The sequence below is a fragment of the Channa argus genome, chromosome 3 (assembly GCF_033026475.1).
Source record: "Channa argus isolate prfri chromosome 3, Channa argus male v1.0, whole genome shotgun sequence".
In the NCBI taxonomy this organism is placed as follows: domain Eukaryota; kingdom Metazoa; phylum Chordata; class Actinopteri; order Anabantiformes; family Channidae; genus Channa; species Channa argus.
Window position 1 is genome coordinate 18642501 of NC_090199.1, and position 23612 is coordinate 18666112.

The 23612-nt window shown below is 38.6% G+C and overlaps 1 protein-coding gene across 3 annotated transcripts in view; it reads left to right on the forward strand.

Moving 5' to 3' along the window:
* pkn1a (protein kinase N1a) overlaps positions 1-23612 on the forward strand; it is a 46873-nt gene that overhangs the window by 14292 nt on the left and 8969 nt on the right. For 2 of the 3 annotated variants that reach the window (XM_067497506.1, XM_067497508.1), the window contains exons 1-8: positions 14026-14180; positions 14890-15084; positions 17010-17115; positions 17682-17830; positions 18155-18275; positions 21663-21808; positions 22562-22775; positions 23186-23380. In XM_067497506.1, coding sequence (XP_067353607.1) covers positions 14139-14180; positions 14890-15084; positions 17010-17115; positions 17682-17830; positions 18155-18275; positions 21663-21808; positions 22562-22775; positions 23186-23380 — 1168 coding nt within the window. In that variant the 5' untranslated portion in view covers positions 14026-14138. Of the gene's footprint in view, positions 1-14025; positions 14181-14889; positions 15085-17009; positions 17116-17681; positions 17831-18154; positions 18276-21662; positions 21809-22561; positions 22776-23185; positions 23381-23612 lie in introns of those variants that run through there. The other variant, XM_067497507.1, reaches the window with a different exon arrangement.

Sequence of the window (23612 nt, forward strand, 5' to 3'; positions counted from 1 at the left end):
GCAATTGGCACAGATGTTTCTTCTGTACACTATGCCAGCCACTTGTGTTGTGCCATTCCATGTATGCCCTGCCATGTAGCATCTTGCACCCTGCTGTTATAAGACTCCAGCTCACAAGACGTATAAAGAGATTAAGCTAAGTTTAAAATGCCAATAAAAACAGTGCTGGTTCTTTGTTTCTGTGGAATAATCCTTCAAAGTTAACATCTTGTCAGATGCGAGTCTTGTTTGCAGACTTTTCCAGGCAGAGGCAGTGCTCTGTTCTGGTTTCCTGATGTGGACTCCATTCAGCCTGCAGAGTAAATAAATGAACAATATGAAGCCACAGTAAGAACACAAACTTCTGAGTTGGGAATTTTCCGCTGTGCTTTACCTCTGCACCTTAAAGAATCCCTTCACTGATATGGAATTGGCTGCTTTTGGGTCTAGCTTATGTACTACATGTAAATGAATGCCGTTAAACTTCCCTCTGACTTCCCTACATTGAAATATATTTCTACTTCTAGCTTAAAAATGCCTCCAAATAACATCACTTGGAAGAAGCTTCACTTCTGAGTATGTCATCTTGTTGCTCACACTATGGAGTTTGTAATTATGGTCAGCCTGCTTTTGCAGGGCTCCTTCAGATAACATCATCTGAACTCCTACTAATCGAAAATCTCCTTCAGGTGATGTCATCTGGAGGATGTTCTCTGCTAGAAGTACAGGAAGATTTTAATATAAGGAAGTCAGAGGGAAGTTTAAAAGCATTAATGTACATATACACCCAAACCTAAAGCCATAGAAGGCAAGTTGGTAGAAGGTAGAATTTTCAACCTCCACAGCTTCAACAGAGTGGATCTCTGCCACTTTATTTAATTCTCTGTCAGCATGACATTCGGCTTTCATTCTGCTCCCGAATATTGGCAAGCCTGAATGCAGAGGGAGTGTTGGATAAACAGACAGCATAGGGGAAGTAGGAGACAGGTTTTTTCTGGTGGGTTACCTGGAGGCAGGGCTGTCATAGAGACAACTGTAAACTGGATGAGGTCATAGTTTTTGTAATGATTTATACACACGTAGCACACAAACCTGAGCAATGAAGAATTTAATGCTTGTGTAGGAAATTTTATATGTGACAAGGGACAGCATGTTTTGCTCCCAACAGTGTTCATATGGTACCATTTTTTGGGAAGCTTTAATGAGAGTGGAGTCTCAGAGGACAATTAACTAAGTGTCTGCTGTAAAATTAGAAATTACAGAAGATTGAAATGCTTTTTGCCTTCTCGGTTGATGAAACTGTTGCTTACATTTAGACCTTTCCATTATCCTTAAACACTTCAAACCTCCCCAAATTAGCTCTTCTACTTTCAACCCTGATGGACAGCCTCTGTCATTTATCAGCAAGCACACCCATTTTACTGAGAATTCAGATTTTTATCTGCCTTCATAAGGAATGTGTTGCTGTCATCCATATACATGTACTTCTATCTTTTATTTCAGAGTTTTTGCCTGTAGCCCTGTGTAAGCCTACGCAAAGCTTAGTGCTTTTAACAATATTAAACATGGCATTTATAAAGAGCCTTACCTGTTACAAAATGATGTAACAGGTAAATATTCAAATTAAAACAGCTGCTCATTTGTTGTACCCAAAAACCCCTTTTTTGACCCAGTTTGACCAAAAAAATATTCATAAGTATTTTTTTTCTCTAGCCAGTTACCAGGCTTTTAACTTTTACCTAGTATCTATTTATTTCCCAGTTCTAATTAAGTGTTTTATACCAATGTAATTTTTGTATTTTATCATTTTATTTAGTCACTGTAACTTAACTGTCTGGTTCATTGCAGAAGTGTATTGTGCCAAACAACTTCCCTACATAATTGAAAGACATAGTATGTGATGTCCCTCCATCTGCAATCATATAATCACTGTTGGCAAACTGAAGGTGTTTCTGCAGGCTGTGGAAGCTTGTACACACAGAGACCTGCTGCACGGGTCTCTGCTGACACACCTGAGCCAAACTGTCATAACTGTTAAAGCTGTGTCACACACACACACACACACACACACACACACACACACACACACACACACACACACACACACACACACACACACACACACAAGGCTGTGACTCCCTAAGGGTGTTTTAACAGTGTATATACTGCTAGAATCTCATCACATGCTTCTCTCTTGCACATCTCTCCTGAGTGCTCTCTAAGCACAAATGTGTACTTATAGCCAGTTTCTGGCTCACACACTATTACTGTAACTTGCAGGCATGACCTAGAGTCAGCTGTTAGTCATGGCTCAGTGCTAACAAAGAACTATTTTAGAAACTTATCACATTGGAAAAATCTGTAATTTTCTTCTATTGGGTAAATATGTGGTAGTAGGTAAAACTAGTCATTTGCTGAGTTAAAGTAGGTTGTGGTCTGTGATTATTTATTTTTCACATTTCATAAAATACTCTCCCGCCAAATACTTTTTATTAGAGCTACTTTTTATTAAAGAACTAACCTTAGAGTGATTTGCTCATTGTTTGTGGATTATCTGGAGTAGTAGGGGTGCATGTTTGTAAAACTGGGAGGTCTTTGTGGGTTGAAAATTCTCAATGTGTAATTGCATACAGATCATTTGGTCAACTGTAGGAAAATTATGCAGGCATCATGCAACTTCCTAAGAAACATCACCCTCTCCACAAGAACTGCTCTAAAGATGTGTATCAGGACAGCCTCAGTCACACCATTCTGCTTCACGCTTATTTGCTCACTCCATGTTTGTTAGGAAGGGGTGTTAGACCATGTGTGTCTGGCTATCAGATGGCTTAGAGCATTAATCTCATCAGCTAAACCCACTGCTTTAGCCCAGCACTTCAAAGTCTACACACTTGAAGTGAAAGGCAGATAGTCTCCAAATGCACGTCAATAATATGCATAATTGTACTTTATCTGGACATGTGAAAAGCAATTGTAATGTGTATTAGATTAGTTTTACTAAGTTCTAGTATTTCAATTTTTTTTAGTACAAATATGCTCCAAAACACATTTACCTGTTTAGCATTTTGCTGGTTTCACTTTCTTAAGTTTGGACACTTTTTTTGTCATGGAAATTTGAAAATCCTTTGGTTTAAGTACAAGACATGTCGCTTTGGGTTTTTACTAATGACATTTTATAAACCAAATGATTTTAAGAATTGGAAGATGTTGATGATGATGATGATGATGATAATAGTGAACATAACTGTTAAAGTCTTATAATTGTAGCTGTAAGTTACTCTGCCTGTCTGACTTAAATAAAAAATCAAATTTGATTTCAGTTCCCCATCTTTTTTCCCTAGCTTGCTTACACACTCACTCCTGCTCTCCAACACATGTATAGTGAATGGCCTTTGTGTTAGAGATGCAAAATACCATGAAGAATAGGTCAGAAGTGTGCTTTTGAAAAAGGCAATGTTGTGAATTTGATAATGAATTGCAGAACACATTTTAGGAATGTGATTTAATTGAAATGAATTTGGAGATGGTCAAAAACATGTTTGGGTACAGTAAAAGAACACTCAAGCACCTTCTAAATTGGAAACTGTTTAACAAGTTGCTTTAATGTACATGCCATGCTAGTTTTGTGCTCTCAGTGATTTCTTCTCTGAGCATAAACTCTCACTTCATCCTTCTCAATTCCCTCATGTGTCTGAAATCTATGCATTTGGCAGCGAGTCTGGTCTCCTAGTGTGCTCTCACATGCTCTTTAATCTAACAGTGACCTCTGGCATGGTGGATCGACCATTCTCCCACCTGCTTCTTTATCACTTTTTGGCTGGACCCCCTCCAGTCCTTCTGTCTCTTTCTTTCTGACTGTCTGCCTCCTTCCGTCTGTCTCCGCTCAGTGGCTTTTTTGGCCTTTTTCTGTCTCATAGGGAAACATGGCATGTATCCTTTCTCCTCTTCCCTGCAGTCTCATCCCACCCACTAAAGAAAAGGAAAAAGGACAGGAATGTTAGCGAGGGGGACCTGTGTGGCTTGAAACACACGAAAAGAAATCCCTTGGAAAAGAATGCTTTGGTATTGGCAGTGGGAGCACAGTGTGTGTGTGTAAAGAAAAAAGCATTGAGTTTAGTATTTAACGGTATTCTAATGTGATCATTTTGCAGTATCTTTTATGTATAATTTTAAAAAATCAAGATGTACGATATTTTAGTTTGTAGCATTAATTTGTTAATTAATTAAAGTGGTGCATGTTTGGATGCTGTAAGTCATGTAAATATTTTTCAACTGAAAAATTACCAAAGAATACATTGCAGTCATTGGCTATTTTTTAATGTGAGGGATGCTGCTTTTCACTATTATACTTAATGTTTTGGGGTTGCTGTTTGGACAATTAAAACTATCTGAACACATTAAGGAATTTGTAATTTTTGTCTTCAACTATTGCATATTGAAATAACAATCCAAATCAACGAAATAATTCATACTGAAAATAACTTACTTGTAACCTTACTGTAGGTCAATGGATTATATAAAAAGGAATGTTTATTTACTTAATTTCCTCATCAACACTGAGTCAGACCAGGACTGCAGGGCGAGGAAAACGGTCACGCCTAGTAAATAATTATAAAACAGCATTTGTGTCCTCTATACAGAGCCAGTTGTTCTGCTAAAGGCTGTTATTAAGATAATTAAAACCAGCAGCTTTGAACTTACGCTGTCTGAAACAACAGTAACAAAACTTCCCTTTGTGAAGAGGATCAAGTTTAGCTTTTGTTCAAACTGGAGAGATGTTGATTCAACTGTATCCTCACTGCTGTTGTACTGAGTGGTGTTCATGTTTGTTTTTTTATAATAACCATACAGTAGAAACAACACCTTTGTCCATCATTTTAATGATGGGAGGATTTATTGCAGGACTGAGACAGTTTTACAATAGTCATATCTAAACTGTAAACTGTTCACTACAGAAAATAATCCACTCAGACACATTATCACTTTTCATGGTTTGCTCTCCTCTCAGCACATCTTGTCTCATATCTAGCAGTTACAGTTTGTGGAGCCAGTGATATTCTAGTCAAGTCTAGTTCCAATTGATAAATCTCTGGAAATGAATGGTTTAAATATATTCAGTCTCATCCATGTGGAATTTAATATATTACAAGTAAGTAGAGATGGATTAGGTGGAGATTTTTCCACAGTGCAGTGAAACAAGTGATAGCCCCTTGGCTGTATTCCTTTACTGCCTCCCTACACCTATCCCTTCCTCCTCCCATTCTTTTTTGCCAAAGTGGGCTGTTGTCACCACTTGAGTATTTTAGGAATGCCTCCAGATGTTTTCTTTAAATGACTAGGACACAAACACACACAGAATTGTTTGGACAAGGTTTCTTACAACATGAAGCACACAAGAAAGCAGGCAACAGCTGTATGTAAAGTCCAATGTACTGACTGATCACAGCTGCTAAAGCCTTCCAAGGAATCATAGGTGCTCACTAGTTTCCTTCTTGCACGGTCACAAGGTTTGTGGAGCTGGCCCGGAGAAAGTAGATTTACGCCTGTGTCAAGTTCTTAAATTTCTAATTGATGGATTTAACTGTACTCCAATAGTTAGATAGACACGAACACATACATAAGGCATCTTATGACTCTCTTTATCTGTGCAAGGTTGGCCTGTAGCAGTCATTACAATATGAGGGCTGAGGGGCTGGAAACACTACAGTATGTATTTATTACATTGTGTGTATGTGTGTGTGTGTATATATACACTTTTTTAAAAGTGTTTTTAAGGTGATGTAAGACAGTGTATTTCTGCTGTATTAAAAAAATCATGAAAATCATGTTATGTTTTAAGAGATGTTTCTCTGAATCGGGTAAAAATTATGTGAAATCATAAGTCAAATACACCTCATAGCTTAGGAGTGCTTGTCTTTAAATTGTGGGGTTGTTTTTGTCCGTCTGTGTGGTTACTGTGCAAATTTGGTGCAAAAATTCCAAACTATGTCTAGTATAGACAGTGATTGATTTAGTACATAGGTATATAATTAAATGTGCTTTGTTTCCACTTACATTGCATACCCTTTGTAATGTCAGGACAAAGTTATGATTTAAAAGCTCTCCCACCTAGGCTAAGCCCACACAGTCAATTTTAACAGATTTTGGCTATTAGACTTTTTATCAGTACTGTGTGGGTGTGCAGGCCCTTTAGATAATTTTACCTAAATAATAACAGTCATGCGTGACCCCCTACACTCAGCCTGTTCAAATAAAATATTTTCCACCAGTACCCTCACTTAGTGTGATCAGAATCAGTAATCAAGCTTAATATTTGTGGACCGTTTGAATTAAACTGACTGCTTTTCTGTTTTTGTGCTGTGCCTTCTATCTGCTTCGACAAGGGCTATTAAGAAACACAGCTATATTGTAAATCCATTTCTTCTATTTTGTGTGTGTGTGTGTGTATGTGTGTGTGTGTGCGAGCATGTGTATGTTGTTTTACATTTCCACCTGAATTCATTTCAAAACCATTTCTGACAAGACACTTATGTGTTATCTCCACTCATCTAAGGCATCACTGTTTTTATAATGTCCTTACACTGCATGTGCAGTAGGTACTAGTGTGAGGATGACTGACGGCTGTAAAGCATCTTCACTGACTCAGCGGAGCAGGGCTTGGACTAAGCACATATGGGACAAATAGTGATAGACAGGTGGCCTTCCATGCTGAGGAGTAAGATTAATAGAGCTGGTATCAATGTCAGTTTTTATGTTTATTTGCTGGAGAACAGACGAGTAGAGGAGCTGTTTCTTCCTTTGTCCTTCTCCCTTAACCAATTCATGTTTACATGTTGCTTTTTTTAGTGTTAGGGCTGTTGTTTTGTAAAAACTGCACCTTTTTGGTATGTTAATTTAGAAACTGCCATTGCGATTTTCCAGTTTTAGATCCTCAAAATAACTCTAGTTTCAGTGAGGTAAAGTGGTGGACTAGGATCCACCACCTAAGACCATCCAAAAGACATTGTTTTAATGGAAGCCATTGCGTTTCCCCACCATAATTTGAATGTTATTTAGGTGAGTCATACAGAAATCCCCTATAAGGTCCAGATGAATTCTAGATAATGGAAGAACAATAGTATAAATGTTTGTCTGGTCTCTTTTTGTGGTCTGCACTTGATTTAAAATAATCATTAACCCAGCGCTAATATGAAGCCAATGACGTGCTTTGGAACAAACTGCACAGTTCCCGTGGTAGGATTGATTAATTGCAGTCATATTGGATGTGCCAGATAACAGGAAGTCCCACAGGCAGCAGATTCTAAACTTTTAATATATATTAAACCTTTTATATTAGTATTGAGAAAGTTGGATGTGTATTTTCATTGTCAGTGTTTCGCACATGATGTTGCGTACTTCTGTGAGTAGCAGCTATGTGTATGTAATCTATGTGAGGACTCAGACTCCAGCTAATATTTGCATAACAAAACAGAAGCTTTACAACATGTCAAGAGAGGGAGGGAAAGAGATAAAGAAAAAGATTTGCAACCGAGCCTCTCTTTTCTACTCTTAGGCCTTTTATCCATCAAATGATGCCTGTTGGAAAAAGGAGGAGTAAATTTTTTTTCCCTCTTCCCATCATAATACTGTTGCAATATATGTAGCAGTGTGTCTCTATCTGTTCTGCCACAATTTACAGGTTGATAAGACAGGGTGAAAATGTAGTCAAAGTTGTAGATTGCTAAAACGGAGAGAAACGAGACACCGATTGCAGCTACAACAACACACTGCTCACCTTTTTAGCAGTGAGAATCCACTCCTTTCTTTAGTCTTATAGTAAATAGAATATTTGGAGGTTTTAGACTTTTGGGACTGATGAAGAAAGATTGTTTGACACAAAATGATGTGTATTTGTTCATTTTTGTTTGTTGTAGGGATTCATGGATTGTTTCTAAGATGAATTGTGTTTGTACTGTCACTAAAAAAACTGGGGGCAGCTTCAAAGAATAGGATCCCCTGCACAGCTACCCAACAGACAGATTCACAGAGCTAAGTGGCCTGTAGGTGGTCAGAACAATGGCCCTCAGTTTGAGCCAATTTTGATTACATTATACTGTAAAAAATGACAAGTTCTGCTTCAGTGTTTTCTGCTGGAAGAACAGAGAATATTTAGTTCGGTAATTTGCATGGTCATCATATAGGTTTTAGCTTGGTTGCTGACTGAAAAATGCTTTTGAATACATTATGTTGCTCTCTGGGGAGTTGTTGAGGATGATTATTTATAAGAAAAGTCAGGAGATTAACCAGTAGTGAAAATTATCATGAGCTGCAGCTCTAATACAGTGTCACACAGCATTAGTTACATGCATGCTCCGCTGAAAAGAGATGACAGAAAGGCGGAATAATCATGTTTAAAGCCGAACAGATAAAGGACTCAGTCAGTAACTACTTTTCTTTCTTGTTCACAAGCTACTTTGATCAACACTAAGCTGGCACAGTTGTACATTGTGTCGTGGTTGCTGATTCATTTCTGTTCTCTGCCCTGTTTCCATCTCCTTCGATCTCTCTGCTTATTTGTCTGTTCTGTCTCCTTCAACCCTCTGACCCTCTGAGCGGTGCCTTAACTGTCTCTCTCCTCCCTCTCTTCCTGTCCCGATGGTGCTTTTTCTTTGTTTGGCTCATCTAACTTTCTCTCTCTCAGCCCCTCATTAAACACTTCTAGCTTTTTTACATTAGCGTGTCTTTTACTCTTCCCAATGTGTATTTTTCTCCCTTGCATATGCTGAACTTCCCTATTGTTAATTTGCATGAGTATTGTTGTACTACTACCAACAAACACGTACTAAATTAATAAGTGTGATGACTTTTCAATTATTTTTCCAAAACATAAATGTTTATATTAAACAAACCTTTTATTTTGAAGGAAACAAGCAATGTTTGGTTTGGTTTTTATCTTCCTCCTTGCCCATTCTCTATTTCTGGACATCACACACTGTCCACTTACTGTATTTGGCCTTTTTCCCTGTCCCTGCCTCTCTGCCAGGCAGTCATTTTGACGAGAATAGGAAATGGTATTTCCTTGTAGCTTTGTCTTTTCAGTAGAATAATACAAAGTGGCCTATGTGGCAATGAAAGATGTCTGCAGGAAATGATTTGCAAGGTATTGTAAAACTATTAAAGAAACTTTAACAAGCTTCTGCTTCTGTTGCGCTGTACACTGTACTCTGTGCAAATTAAAATAACATCCTGCTGTTCGCAACGGTCATCACAGTACTAACAGTACAGAATGTGAAGTACACTGCCCTCATAATAAATAGCATCTGGCTTTAGTGCAGTGCCCAACCAGAGTATTTAAACCACTCATTTAATTGTCCCTAAGAAGTTTTGGTTCACACACTTTGGTGCATTGTAGAGCCCGGCTCTGAAGGAGAGCAGCTCTACAACACCAGCAGTTTTGGGATGGACAAAACAAACACGGGTCAGTAAAGAAAGAATCCGATTTTGATGGGCTTTGCTTTAGCTGTAATGGTCGTTTAAACAATCACTTCTGTAGAGCAGGTGTTTTCCCATTAAATTTAGTTATATTTAGATACTTGCTTTAAAAAATAGGATTTGTAGTATAGTATTACCAAGTAAATATTTAGGTTTTTAAACAAAAAGAACCACTGTGACAAGTTTTCAAACTTAAAATTATGTCTGTAGTTCCAATAAATACAGTTGGGTGCATAAGTTTGCAAACTCTTATTCTGAAATGTCAAAAAGAGAGGATTCCAATTGTAAGAGGAAGGGTCAAAGAGTGGACTTGACATAATAATAAGGCACATGCAGCTAATACAAATGTTCTTTCATCATCAGAAGTAACACAAATTACATTCATTTTCATTTTTTATTTTTTATTCATTAATTTTTTTTGTCCTTTTGGCATATCCCGTGAGTTCAGGGTCGCCACTCTGGATCAATGTCCGCATGTTGATTTGGCACATTTTGTTTTAAGCTGGATGCCCTTCCTGATGCAACCCTCACCAATTTTTACCAGGCTTGGACCGGCACTGCACAGCTGGGGATGGGAAAGGGTTATTGGGGTTTCAGTGTCTTGCCCAGAACAACTTTGACATATAGCCAGGACCAGGTATCGAACCACTGACCCTGTGGTCCTCGAACAACTGCCTTACCACAGCCGGATGTAAGAAGAACCATAATTCTCTTTTGTTGCCGTACAGAAAAAAATCTGACAGAACAGGTTTCTTCTTCCCTTTTCTTTTTTCTTCCCATTCTGTTATTACCCGTGGCTTTGTGCACAGCCAGATCTCATCTGTCCCGTGTCTCAGTGTCTCGTCACAGATACAATGGCATTTTCACATAGCATTAAATTCAATAGCCTTTGAATGTTTCCAACAGTGGATTTTGGAATGAGTGTAGTGGAGCCCTACGAGATCACACCCTTTACACTAACACAGGCCTCAGTGAGCAAAGGGCTTAGCTCAGTGTGCTCACTCCCTGAAAGACATGCCCTCACGTTTCACTGGAAAGTGAGATGGTTTGTGTATGTGTGTGTGTTTGTCATTTAAAGTGAGTATCTCTCCTCCTATTTTTGTCTATGTCATGCACGCTTGCACGACCACGCCTTTCCATGACCTCCATGTGGACACAAACTCTGTACTGAGCGTCATCACTGCTCGGTAGGAAAACTCCAGGCATTATCTTCACAGTAGAGGAAACACACATACACACACACACGTACACAGTGCACATAACCCATGTTCTTTCTTGTCCTCCTCGCTCCAGCCCTAGGGTCCTCCATGCTTCACACACAGTCTGATCAAATTAGTCTCGCTTGGCGTCGCTATGTATTGAATTGAACTGTCATTACTTCCCTCAACACCGCTGCTGAATGTTTCTCCCTGGGCTAGTTCACTAACAAGCTGCGTAAGATGAGTCATTTATGCCAGTTAGCTGGCCATCTTTGGAGTGTTACTGGGTCAACAACTAAAGAGTGAAGTATATCAGCTTTCTCTCTTTACCTAAAAAGCCCAGCTGCTTAAAAACATATCAGTCTCTGAAAAATGTCAGTTTCAGTTCTTTGCATGACTGGGTTCTGACATCTCTTCTGATGATGCTGCTCTGTACCAAACACGTGTGTTTGAATCCAATCTGTTAACATCAATTGGCATTTGGAGCAGAGATTGTTTGTTTTCTTTTTTGTTTACATTGTTTTACAACAGTGGAAATGGAGCACTTGTTTAATGAATCACTTGAGAAATACTTGTAGCTATAAACCCATGGCCTTCAGAGTTTGTCAGGACTGATGGCAATGACTGTACTGACAGATTTTTTTTTTTTTTTTTTTTTTAATGAATCTTAAAGAAGGGTTAAACTTTAAAAAAAAAAAATAAATTATTAAACTGCGTTCAGGTTACTCATTTTTTGTAGCCAAAAAACACAGAACATACCCGAGCATTAAGCACCCCTTCTTTTTTTTATCAAGTTAAGTTGAAACTTAATTTGATGAAACAAATTTCAACTCAAATGCAATTAAGCTTACAGATTATGCTAGTCTACTACTGTGCACAGTGACAGCATATCAGTCAATTTGAGTGTATACCAATACCACAGCAAGGTCTGGTTCATTTGAATGCAACCTATAGGTTTTCATCTAGGGAACCAAGAATTACAATTACATCATTACATCTAGACCAACCTCTAGATGTCTGTAAATAAAAATTACAATTTACAAAAAATTGCAAAGTCACAAACCACTGAACCTAATGTTTAAAGGCAAATACTGTTCTAAAAGTATAAAAATACTACCACAGAGATTTCATTTGTTTGCTTATCTGCTTAAAGTAAAAATCTTAGATCTGTTGTTAAATTCTGCAGAAAATCCACATTCCAGAGAAGTTTTAACACACTTTGTTCTTATTTTGGTAAGAGCAGTTGCTTCTGTTTTGACTGATGTTGTAAGCAAACATTTATGTTTGACGTTGGTAGATGTAGGTGCAAACTTTACACGGGGAGGTGGAGATGGTGGTTGGAGCTGCTGCCTCAAACTATGAAACTTGTCTTTAAGAATTATCCAAGAGTGAGCATAGTGCCACACACTTATAGATTATTAAATGAAGTTTATGACCTATTAAGGTAATTTTTATTACTAATTTTAAAATAGATGTTTGTTTATGGATTATTTTAGAATAAAAAAATCTATGGACACACTAAATTAAACACATAAGTCATTGTTATAGGTTATTCATAATGAATGTGTTTTAATATCCATTAGTGTATGTGAGTCTGCTCACCTTTCACAGAGCCTCTGGTTGGTTCTGTCTTTCCTGTGTTTTCAGATGACAGGAAGTAAAACTCACCCGTCATTAGTTGTTATCAAGTTTACACAGATCTGCAGTAAAGAGACATGAGTCAGTGCCTTGTTTAAGGCGTGCAACCAACTAAATTATAGCCATAATTAGCCCACTCCATTTGCGCTCCTTCTTTTGCAATGATAAGAAAATAATAATAATTTCTACCAACCTGAAATAATTTCTCACTGCTCTAAAGTTAAATGAGTGACCAATCTGTAAAGGTGACATTGTTTATATGTTGGTCTTGGTATTGGTCTATAGAGGTCTAATTGCCTCTGCAATAAACTACTTTCTCCACAGAGATAAAAGTTTGGTGTTATCTAGTGAAGTCTAGCTCCACCTCTAATAAAAGCTGCATTTCGCTGTTTCACGGTCACTATCTTCCTTTCTTTGCTTGTCTCTAGTGATCTTCTCCCTCTGTTGGTCTGGCATCAGGCAAGCTGCCAGCTAACATCTTTAGCTCAATGACACCCTCTCAGCTGCCTGGATTCTAGTTGCATCATCTTTTCTTCTAGTGGGCCCACAGCACTAGCAACAATGTTTCTGATTTCAATATGTCAGTTTCTCTCTCACTTTTGTAAGTTGTACATTGTTCCAAAGTTTTAGCTGTTCTCGACAAAAGGTAACAGTCATAAGAACAAATACTTTGTCTATTTTATCAAGTGATTTGTGTCATATTATTATTTAGTTATGAACCTATGGATTTTCTTTGTCCATTTATTGTAGCTGTTCTGTCACTGTTTAGCTGTTTGCAGTGAAAAAGCTCTTATAAACCCATGGCACCCCTCCTGCTCTCCAAATTGCAGACAGAAATAAGTAACAACTTAGAGGAACTTTTAACAAACAAAAAGCCAAAAGACAGTGAATACATTTCGGTTTGCGACATGCCCGGAAACCCAACTCCAGATGAACAATTATGTTGTTATATATGCAAGTATTTGCTAACAAATTCAACATATGACCTTACAGAGTGACAATATGTTGGTGCCATGTTAAAACTATTTCCTCTTCTGCATTTATAGCAGATTTGAAACCAAGTGCAGTGTTGACACAATAAGTAAAATCATCACATACCTAAAGATGTATTACTCCCACATAGCCAAGTTGTGACATGCAATACATATGAGATAAAATAGGGGTCCAATGCTGGAAGCCACACTGCCCAACAGTCTCCGTATACTGGCGCTCATATAGAGGTTTTTTCAGATGTGGCTGTCTCAGTAACTGGTAATTGTGGATGTGGATCCCAGAGGAAATAAAAAGTAGAGTAGGCAGCAGATATGTGTCCCAGCCTTACAGTTTGGCTTGGATCAAATACTTAGAAAACACATCCTTCTTATGTTTCCACCCTTTAGATTGTATCACCTACCCAAGTAAAGGGGGGGGGGGGGGGGGGAATCTGTTACAACTTCACTTTTAGCCAGATCTGATTAATCAGGGATCTCAAGAAGCTGCAGAAGACTTGACATCAACCACACTTTCTGCCTCAAATCACAGAATAATTTGCAAAACCTTCAAAAGGAAGGATGTGCTCTTAATGTATATAGTCTGTCCTTTATTCAGACTCTTGCTCTCCACTGACAGCAGCAAAATCACAGAGGAAACAGGAAAGGCCTGAGAAGTTTGGTGTTGGGACGGATATCCTCTTTTTAAAGGCGTTCCCCCTCCTCGCTCACTTAACTCTACCTCTCTCTCTCTTTATCTCTTTTTATTATTTTCTCCACGAGCCATTCTGCTCTTGGTGTGGCATTAACTGTTTGGCTGAGATCAGGAGCGAACTTAGGATTTGTTTTCGTCTGTTGTGGGTCAGCGTATCTTGAGTGAACTATGTGTTGGCATGGTGACGAGGATGATGAAGACAGCTCTGAGGTTAAGTGTTGTTGGCTTGTTTAATTTAGTGTCTTCCTGTAATAGTGGAGCTCATTTCTAATGATTAACACTCATGATTGTGTGTCTTCTAGTTTGTTGTATCTCCAGATATCACTTTGTAGCAAGTCGTAGCTTTGCTAGAAAAGTTGGGCTCTGATTGTAAAGTCTAGAAAATGTGTTTATCATGTTAAAACAGGTACTGTAGCATTTAGAGAGACTGGATCATGCTAAAAAACGGAAAGAAATGGGACAGATTTGTATTCCACTTTTATATTTGTCTTTAGTCTCAGTTTTAGCCCACGTACAATAGCAGGCAGCATCTGCTAAAATGGCGCTTCAGTAAATATTCAGTAAACCTTTTTTTATTAAAACAGTTTGAGGTTGCAGATTCGTTTTGAAGTATTGTAAACAACATTTTTGTCATTCTTTACTTCTGCTCCTCCTGCATGTTCCCATTATCCTGCTTCCTTTTTCTAACATTTTCATTTTTACTGAACTTTGACGTTTTCCCTTATTACCATCTGATCTCTCTTAGCATCCCTTCCTGTTCTTTTTATCTTTGAAGTGTAGTGCTGTGTTGGAAATTCACCCTTGTGTTACCATGACAAAGACTTTTTTTCCCTCTGTTCATAAGATAATTTCATAACTTTCCTGCGTCCCCTATTTGTAGTTTTAACCTGCCTCTGTCCTTCTCTTATCACCCGGACAGAGTGACCCAGGTGGGCTTTCAGTTTTGGAGCAGCTTGGTCTGGACCAGAACACAGATTTCTCAGACTCTAGTGTTCAGCAGCTTCTGGACGAACAGCGGGAAAGGATTCGCAGAGAGATCCGCAAGGAGCTTAAGATCAAGGAAGGAGCTGAGAACCTGCGCAGGGCAACGACTGACAAGAGAAACGCTCAGCAGGTCAGTAACTGATACTTTTTCTGTTGCATTCTGTACACACAAACTTGTTTGTTCCTGTCTTTTCACAACAGCCAAGTCTCTTAATTTTTTTTAAATTGCGCTTTAAAACAGGCTAATAGCAGATTGCTGGGAAAACCCAATCTAAATTAAATTCTAAATTTATTTTCACTACACCAAGCACACAAATGAGATTAACCCTGAGACACAAAACATCATTAAACAAACAGGCAAAGATTAAATAATAATATCATGGGAACACTCTGACTTACAGTTGGAAAGTCATACACACCACACTGTGTCACTGCAGGAAACCATTGTAATGGCTGCTGTCTGGAAAAGTGGCCAGTGAATCAGTCGCCGGTATGAGTTCTTATCCTGTTTGTCCCTAGTGAAAATTTGAGCTTCCTGAAGGAATCTACTATTTGTTTCAGAAGTGATGACCCATGTTTCAGCCTTAATTTGCTCACAATTATCTCACTGAGCACAAATTTCCACATTATGAGGCAGGGCATTCCCACAGTGCCCAACATCATCATCACACAATGCACATTTAAATCATAGAGTTTCAGCAGCAACATCAGCGACTTTTTGTTGCTACAAATGAACACCAGCACTATTCCAACTGTTGCAAGGTTAAATTCCTTGCTGACGGAAAGCTGTTGGATATTAAGGAATATTTGATAGCATACACATCCAAACCTGGCAGACAAGGACATGTTCAGGACAAAAAAGGTAAACAAAGGAAGATGATCACCACAGTAGCTTCAATATCCATTTCCGTTAAAGCCTCTTTATCCACTTCAGGCTTGTCATTGTCTTCTTTTTCTAGTTTTCATTGTCCTTTGAAGATTTTTCACATAAATATGGAAATATGATCCAAAGGTGTATTTCTGCTTTTAGCAATAGCCAAAGTTGATATTTTCCTATGAGTGAAATTTACTTTGCAGCTGCACATTTCTAAAATTTTATGACAATTACTTTAAATGTGTTCACAACTTACAGTGGCTGACAAATGTTGCCTTGACTGCACTGCACTGCCTCAGTGAGAAATGTACTGCACTGCCTCAGTGAGAAATGTTCAGGTTTAAAATAGAATACCAGCTCATTAAGCATCAAACAAGTGTGCCTTAATCATTACTCTGGGATATTTTCATAGATGGAAAACGTTAGTTGGAATGTTTTAAGAATGAATATTAAAACTCTTCTGAATTATTCAAAGGCAAGGCAGGAGAAATTACACTTGCTGAGTTAGGGTAAATTATTTATTTATTAATTTTTCTCCTTTCGGCTTATCCCGTGAGTCCGCATGTTGATTTAGCACAGTTTTTATGCCAGATGCTCTTCCTGACTCAACCCTCCCCAATTTCTACTGAGCTTGGACCAGCAGTGTGCAGCTGGAGATGGGGAAAGGGCTGTTGGGGGCTCAGTTTCTTGCCCAGGACCACTTCGACATATAGCCAGGGATCGAACCACTGACTCTGTGGTCCGTTGACGCCTTACCAACTGAGCTACAGTTTAAATGAACACAGAAATATGGCATTTTTAATCAGTTTTTATGTAGTTAGACAGTTGCCTGTGTCTGCTTACAGAATTGTATTTTGACTGAATCTTATTTAAGACACAAAACCAACATCAAGATAAGAAGATGTATATGTATATATATATATATAGATGGATGGATGGATGGATGGATGGATGGATGGATAGATATATATGTATGTAGTTATAGTCCCGAAGAACTGCTTAAAAGACTTCTGCTCTCTAGTTCCTCGTTCTTTGTCCTTTCCTTGTTCTTGTCAACACATTGTAGAAATTCATTAAGTACAGCTACATATGTCACTGATTTTCACCCAGAAATGTAGTTGCGGTGTTGTTTCTCCCTAAGAAAAAATAAAACAGGGGTCATACTGTGCATTTGTCTACAGGTGGACAGTCAGTTGCGCTCCTCTAACCGCAGGCTGGAAAACCTGCATGCTCAACTCCAGGAATTGGATGCTCACATTGTAGTGAAGGGAGGGGAGGAGAATAAAGGTATGTATGTGGTCAAATCGGGCATGTTTTTGTTTATTTGTTTAATTGTTTCTTAACTTGCCAGGTATTAAACCCACTAGATGTCATTAATATATCTATATTTGATAAAATGGGCAAGTCAGTCAGATTCATGTGTATCTGTGACAGAGACTTAAGCAGAAGAGTTAGTGCGAGAAAAGATTTGCTTTGGCTTTTGCAAACTTTGATCAAACCAAGTTGCTATTTAAAAGGCAGTTGTCAATAACACATTCTTTTGTGTAACCACTGGGTATATAATGTAAACTGTTGTGTTTTTGTGTGTACTGTATTATCTTTACTCCAAAGCCAAAGATTTACTTGGTTGGTGTGAGTATCGAGCTGGTAAATGCTGTGATAAGTTTCTAATCAGTCATCAGATAACTGGCCATATTCCTGGATATCAGCCCCATATGGGCTGCAGTAGAAACTCAAGAATTGAACACTATTACATGAAATTCCCTACAGAGCATTTCATTGTTGAACACAACATGTGAATCCTCAACTTTTTCCTTTTTATATCATCTCCAACCTTTTCCTTCCTTCCACAGATGAGTGTCCTCAGTCTCCAGGGACAGAGAGTCGAATGTCAGCCCACAAGGAACGCATTGCTGCCCTGGAGAGGCAGCTCAACATAGAGCTTAAAGTCAAACAGGGAGTGGAGAACATGATTCCCATATATGCCAATGGATCTACCAAGGTACAGGACATCAACACACAGATCTATAAACCCGAACACAGACATGACATTTTGTAGGTTACACGACACAGAGATTAAAACCTTCTGCTGACAGTTTTTGTGGCTTCATGATCCACAGCATTGCAGTCTGCTTCCTCAGATATCTCTCATGTAATAGACCTTATGTCTGAAATATATCCCCTTCCCCCTTATTTCTGCTGTTTTATCCACATCACTTTACTCCCATACCTCTACTTCTATACATACCAAATCAATGGAGGCATATTGATTTAAAATTGTGGTTTCCTCTCTTATCATATTTGTTTTGTTCTTTTTATTAAAAAGGATAAAAAGATGCTCCAGACGGCTCAGCAGATGCTGCAGGACAGTAAAACAAAAATTGACATAATCCGCATGCAAATTCGCAAAGCCGTGCAGGCCAATGAGCACAATGACGACACACAGGGTAAGTCTGAACCTTTGTCTAAATGAATATGAACAAGACAGGTTTGACTAGAATGATTTTTAGGCCATTAATTATTGTGGTGTTCTTATTAGTAAATGTTTTGCGTATGTTAGTAGACAGAGGGGTTGAAATGACAATTTTAGGTTAAAGATGGTTGATGATTTGTTACACAGGTTCCCAGCCAGACTCTAACTGGGGATGTTGCATTTACAGAGTTGGTGTCTGAAGCCTGTGGAACACTTGTCTGTTACTTCTCTCAACAAAGCAGCTTTCAAGCATGTACATGTGTAACCATACATGCTGGCTGTTGAACTTGACAATAACATTTAAATGGTATTCTATACTACACATTAACACTGCAAAATGGAGGAAATTTGAGTATTTACAAAATAATTATTTGTGGTCAGAATATTTTTAGAGAGGAGAAGAGCGAGCTGACTACATTTCAGATGTTGTCGTCACATCAGATATTTTAATCTCAGGCTGCTATACTTTGTGGTTTCTGAGTGGTCATCTGACACTGACAGGGTGCTCTTTTCCTGTAGGTCTTTTTGTCCCAGTCTTCTTGTGTGATCTGTAGTCTTACTTTATTTTTCTTTGCATGTCAAATGTTTTTTGTCCTGAGCAGCAGCTCTGGACAGCAGACATGTTTACCAAAAGCCGATCAATAAAGAGCCAGCTCACTGTTATAGGGAAGATGATGAAGAGCACAGTGGACAGTGTCTGTGTGAATGTGATTTTTGTTCTTTATTAAAGTTTTTATTTCATTGCCATCGTTGTGAAGACATTCTGGTCAACTTCCAAAGGCTTTCTTAGTGTAAAGACTAGAATGTGTGTCCTCACACAGATCTAAAGACACAGGTGTGATAGTGTGTGTGTGACTCACACAAAGCTGTGTAAATGCCCACCTGGTACATTGTCAAAAATAAATAAAATAAAATCGCACACAGATGTACACGAAACAAAATCCATCCTTCCAACAAAAACACTGGTAGATGAAGTGTTTCTTTCACGCGCACACACGCACCATTTTATTGTGCAAAAACACTGTCTGGGAAGATTGTTACCATATGTGGAAATGTGAATATTCTATACAGTCAAACATACTATTAAAATGTTCCCCTGATCATATATTTAGACACATAAAAACTATGACTACCTGTTATTTCAGACATAGCATGGTATGTTGAGGCAAGCGATGCCTTTTCGTGCCAGGTGAATATGTTTCTGTAGAGCAGTGAGCGCTCTGGTCTATTATGACCTCTCTGCTGGGAAAACACTGACGGAGTAAGGGGTGGGGGTGGGGGGGTTGTATATGGCTCTAAAGGGTTACTCCCTTTAGAGCCATATATTCCTTTCTTCTCAGGGAGTTAATGGTTGTTCAGAAAATGGGTGTCTTTTAAGGCAAAAACGTATCTGCCATTTGGAAGCATAGTCTAAGGCCCTTTTAAGGCCATATTGTATCCTCCTGTGTCTCCTCCATGTGGAAAACCTGCAGGATGTTTAATGATCTGAAGTTCCTTTCCCGGCTCTAACATTATAAAAAAGTGTTATAGATGTTAAAGTCCAGACTAAGCAGCTATGACTTAAATAAATCATTTTTACACAGTAAACTTCTAATGCAGGTCTTGCTGAGTATTACTGCCTACACTATTTGATAACTGTGTGTAAAGCATTGCTGCTCCAGAGGGAGCTGTGTCACTACATGGGCTCAAGTGATGTCTCCTGGGTCTGAGGGCAATCTGGGGATGTGAAGGAAAAAGTGAGCTTATCAGAACACTGTCGTGTACTTGTTAGGGGCTGTTCAGTTGTCTATGAACAGCAGGGTTGGCCATGCTGTGCCTTTGGTGTCCGCTCATTATTGTAAGTCACTTTGGATAAAAGCATCTGTTGAATGAATAAATGTAAATGTTCTTCTCTCTGCTTTAGCCCAAAGGTTCAAATCTACTTTAACCTCCTGTAGCATAATGCACCTTAAATACTTTTAATGCTCAGAAAGTTAAAGTGCAGGGTATGTAATCAAATGCCTTTCTACGCTTTCCTTTCTGTGTGGGTAGTTTGTCTGTAACCTCAACATAATTCTTTTATTAGCTTCAACTCTTGTTCAGGTGCCCCACATGGTCTCTGAATCCTTTTTGGTTATCACATGCACGTGCACACACAGTGTTGTGTGTACAGTGTACATAGACACTCTCCAGACAACACACCCAGTGAAGGGGTCATCTAGCAGGGTCTGGGCTCCAGGCAGAACACCTTATTAGGAGATAAAAGCATCCACATCCATCTCTACAGCCTCTTTTCTTTTCTTTCTCCTGCTGTCTCATACAGCAATTCTGAGCTGCTCATAAGTCATAAACATCATTTTTAATTTCTCCTACATGTCATTTCTCCTCATTGTCCAGCCATTTAAAGTCAAATTTAGGTTTCTTAAATGCTGTTTTTTCAATTGTCATTTTTCTTATATCATGCCATCTCTCACCATATCGTTGTGCTCGTTTGTGTTGGCTTTTGCTGTGTCATTTAGAAAACCACTTAGCTGTATTTGTTTCATGGATAGGAGTGTTACTGTGAGGCTGATCCCTTGTCTGTATCTCTAATAGGAGGGTTTATGAGAATGCTTTTTTCCCCTTTTGCTATTAGAGTCACACCTAATTTCCTGCTTTAATCTATGCACACAATGCCATCCAGACTTTTAATTTAAGTGGTGAAATAAGTAATTGTCATCATTTCTATCAAAAGCAGTTTCATTCTCAAGTGGCCATTAGTCAGTAGTGTAGAGTAACACTAGAAAAACAATATCAAACAATAAGCTTTTGTTTAATTTTAACCCTTTGTGTTGCTATTATGAAGTTATTTACAATATTTCTTACTTACTTGATGTGTCTCCTCATAAATCATATAGCAGTACATTATTTGTTAAAGCCTTTTGTTATAATGGCAGTGATATAAGTCTGACAAACAAGCAAGCTAACCTGAGATAGTAATCAGGTTTACAAAAATAAAATTGGAGATTTTATTTGTTTCCCTCTTTGGTTTTAAGGGGGGAGATAGGAAGCGAAAGCCATATAAAGGCAGAGGTTGTAGCTAACGTTAAAACTGCTTACTTCCCTTAAGACCTTGTTAATGTTTTATTTGTCTGACTCTTGTGTAATGCATGTCATGCATTAAGGCATTAACCTAACTTAGAATGCCCAGGGGAGTTTTCTATAATACACTGTGGCTAAAAGCAAACTTTAACTTTAACCCCAACCAAATTGCAAACTATACAATATACCTGAATAAAAGGTGCAGGTGTGATTTTAAATAGCATCTTATGTGATCACATTGTGTCACATTTTCTATTTTTTTACTCCACAGTAACTCTTTTTGTCTGTCCCTCCACTGCAGGTAACCAGGACCTCTACGGTGTGGAGCTGCGGATTGAAGAGCTGAGGCATCATTACAGGGTTGAACATGCAGTTGCTGAGGGGGCCAAAAATGTGCTCAGACTCCTGGGGGCCAACAAGGTCCAGGACAAGAAAGCTCTTTCTGAGGTTAGACCAGACAAACGCTCATACAAAAACATTCTGTAAAGTTTCCTTTCACACACTTAAGCGAATACACCTCCAGGCTCATGAGACAGCGGCTCTGTCTGTCAGTTGATTATTTATGTCATACTGACAAATACACATGTTAACTTTTGGTATGTTGACATTGCTGTGACACATTCGATGTCCATTTGCTATTCTGGAAGTATTTGTACCTTGTGATGGACGGATTTTAACTACAGAACTATTTATATGTCTAGTTTGACTACAAAGTTACACTCTGCCTGGGACTTTTTGTGTACGCTTTGGTTCATTGAGCATCATAACCTCCCAAGTGTTAATATTTCTTTTTATGTTTTTTTTTTATGTAAATTATTTTCTTTTAAGTCAAATGTGTCAGAGAGCAGCTACAACTTCAGCACCTTCGCCGTTTGATTAACATTTTACTATACGTGTTGCTACCCAACTCAAAATAAAAATATCTGTGCTAATGATGAAGGTATTTATCAGTACTAGGTGTTTTTAACCTCACTTTTAAGTTTGCAGTGTTTTGAAATGAAAACTCATTACTCACACACACACCTAAACTTTCAATGTTGAAATGTGGTGCTCCAAGTAAAAAATTGCTACAAACAAAAGTGAGTCTAAAAATCAGCTATCAAAGTAGTGTTTAATTGCAGAATGGGTTGTATTTGCTGTTAGTAATGGTTTTGCCCACTTAAATGTGTTATAAAGCTGTTTTGTGTCCATGCTATTAAGGCACAGTCTCGTCTGAGCGAGGCATCTCAACGGCTGGACCTACTGAGGGATTCTTTGGACCAGCGTCTGGCAGAGCTGCCAGAGGACCATCCCAAAGCAAGCGTCATCAAGGAGGAGCTTGTCCTGGCCTCATCACCTGCCTTCAGCTCACGACACGGTGCTCCCTACCTTCACAACCAGTACAGCACGCTCAGCAAGCCCTCACCTCTCACTGGTAGGTTACATAAAAACAAAACCAAAGCTCAAACCACAAGTTGCTGAAGTTGTTGGTATACAATGGATGCAGAGTAATGCAAAGTACTGACAGACTGGAGCTGTGGAAACTCTAGTTACTGACTGTAGGGATCCTACTTCTTCTTGAAGGTTGTGTGATGAGCTCTGTCATGCTGATGAAATCATCTGAAAGAAAATGACTTAAAGTTCAAATTAATTGATGCATGTTGGCTTGTTTTCTAAATCAGTTCCAGCTGTTGATTACAAAGCAAAGAAATATTCAGCATTTGGTTTTGCCTATGCCTGTTTAAAAGTGGAGATTTTCTTTGTGTCCACAGCTCAGATTTTACATTCTGAATTCACAAACAGATATATTTTGTCTGTCGTGGTTTGTACTTTAATTGTCTTCAGGCACCCTTCAGGTGCAGCTGCTAGGCTGTGTGGGCTTGTTGGAGATGGTCCCAGGTCGCAATAAAGGGACACCTGTCATGCTGCCCTCCTACAGCCCCGGAGATACCAGGTCTTTTATGAGAGGCAGCAAGGGACTGTATGGACGAAGTGGCTCTGTAAGCGGGAAGACACCGAGTAAGACAGATGAGCTCTCATGTAAGTGTGTGTCTGTTAGAAGAATATTATTACAAATAGTGTATTACGCACTGTCACCTTCGTGATGTACAACACACGCAAATTTTGCTAAGTTGACTAATTAGTCTGGATAATCAGTCTTACCCCTACATAAAACCCTCTGTTTTATGTTTTGTAACAAGTGTACAATAGCTTTTACACCGGTCAAAGTGCCAAGCCCTGTATAGGTATATCTCCTTTGGCAGAAAAAACA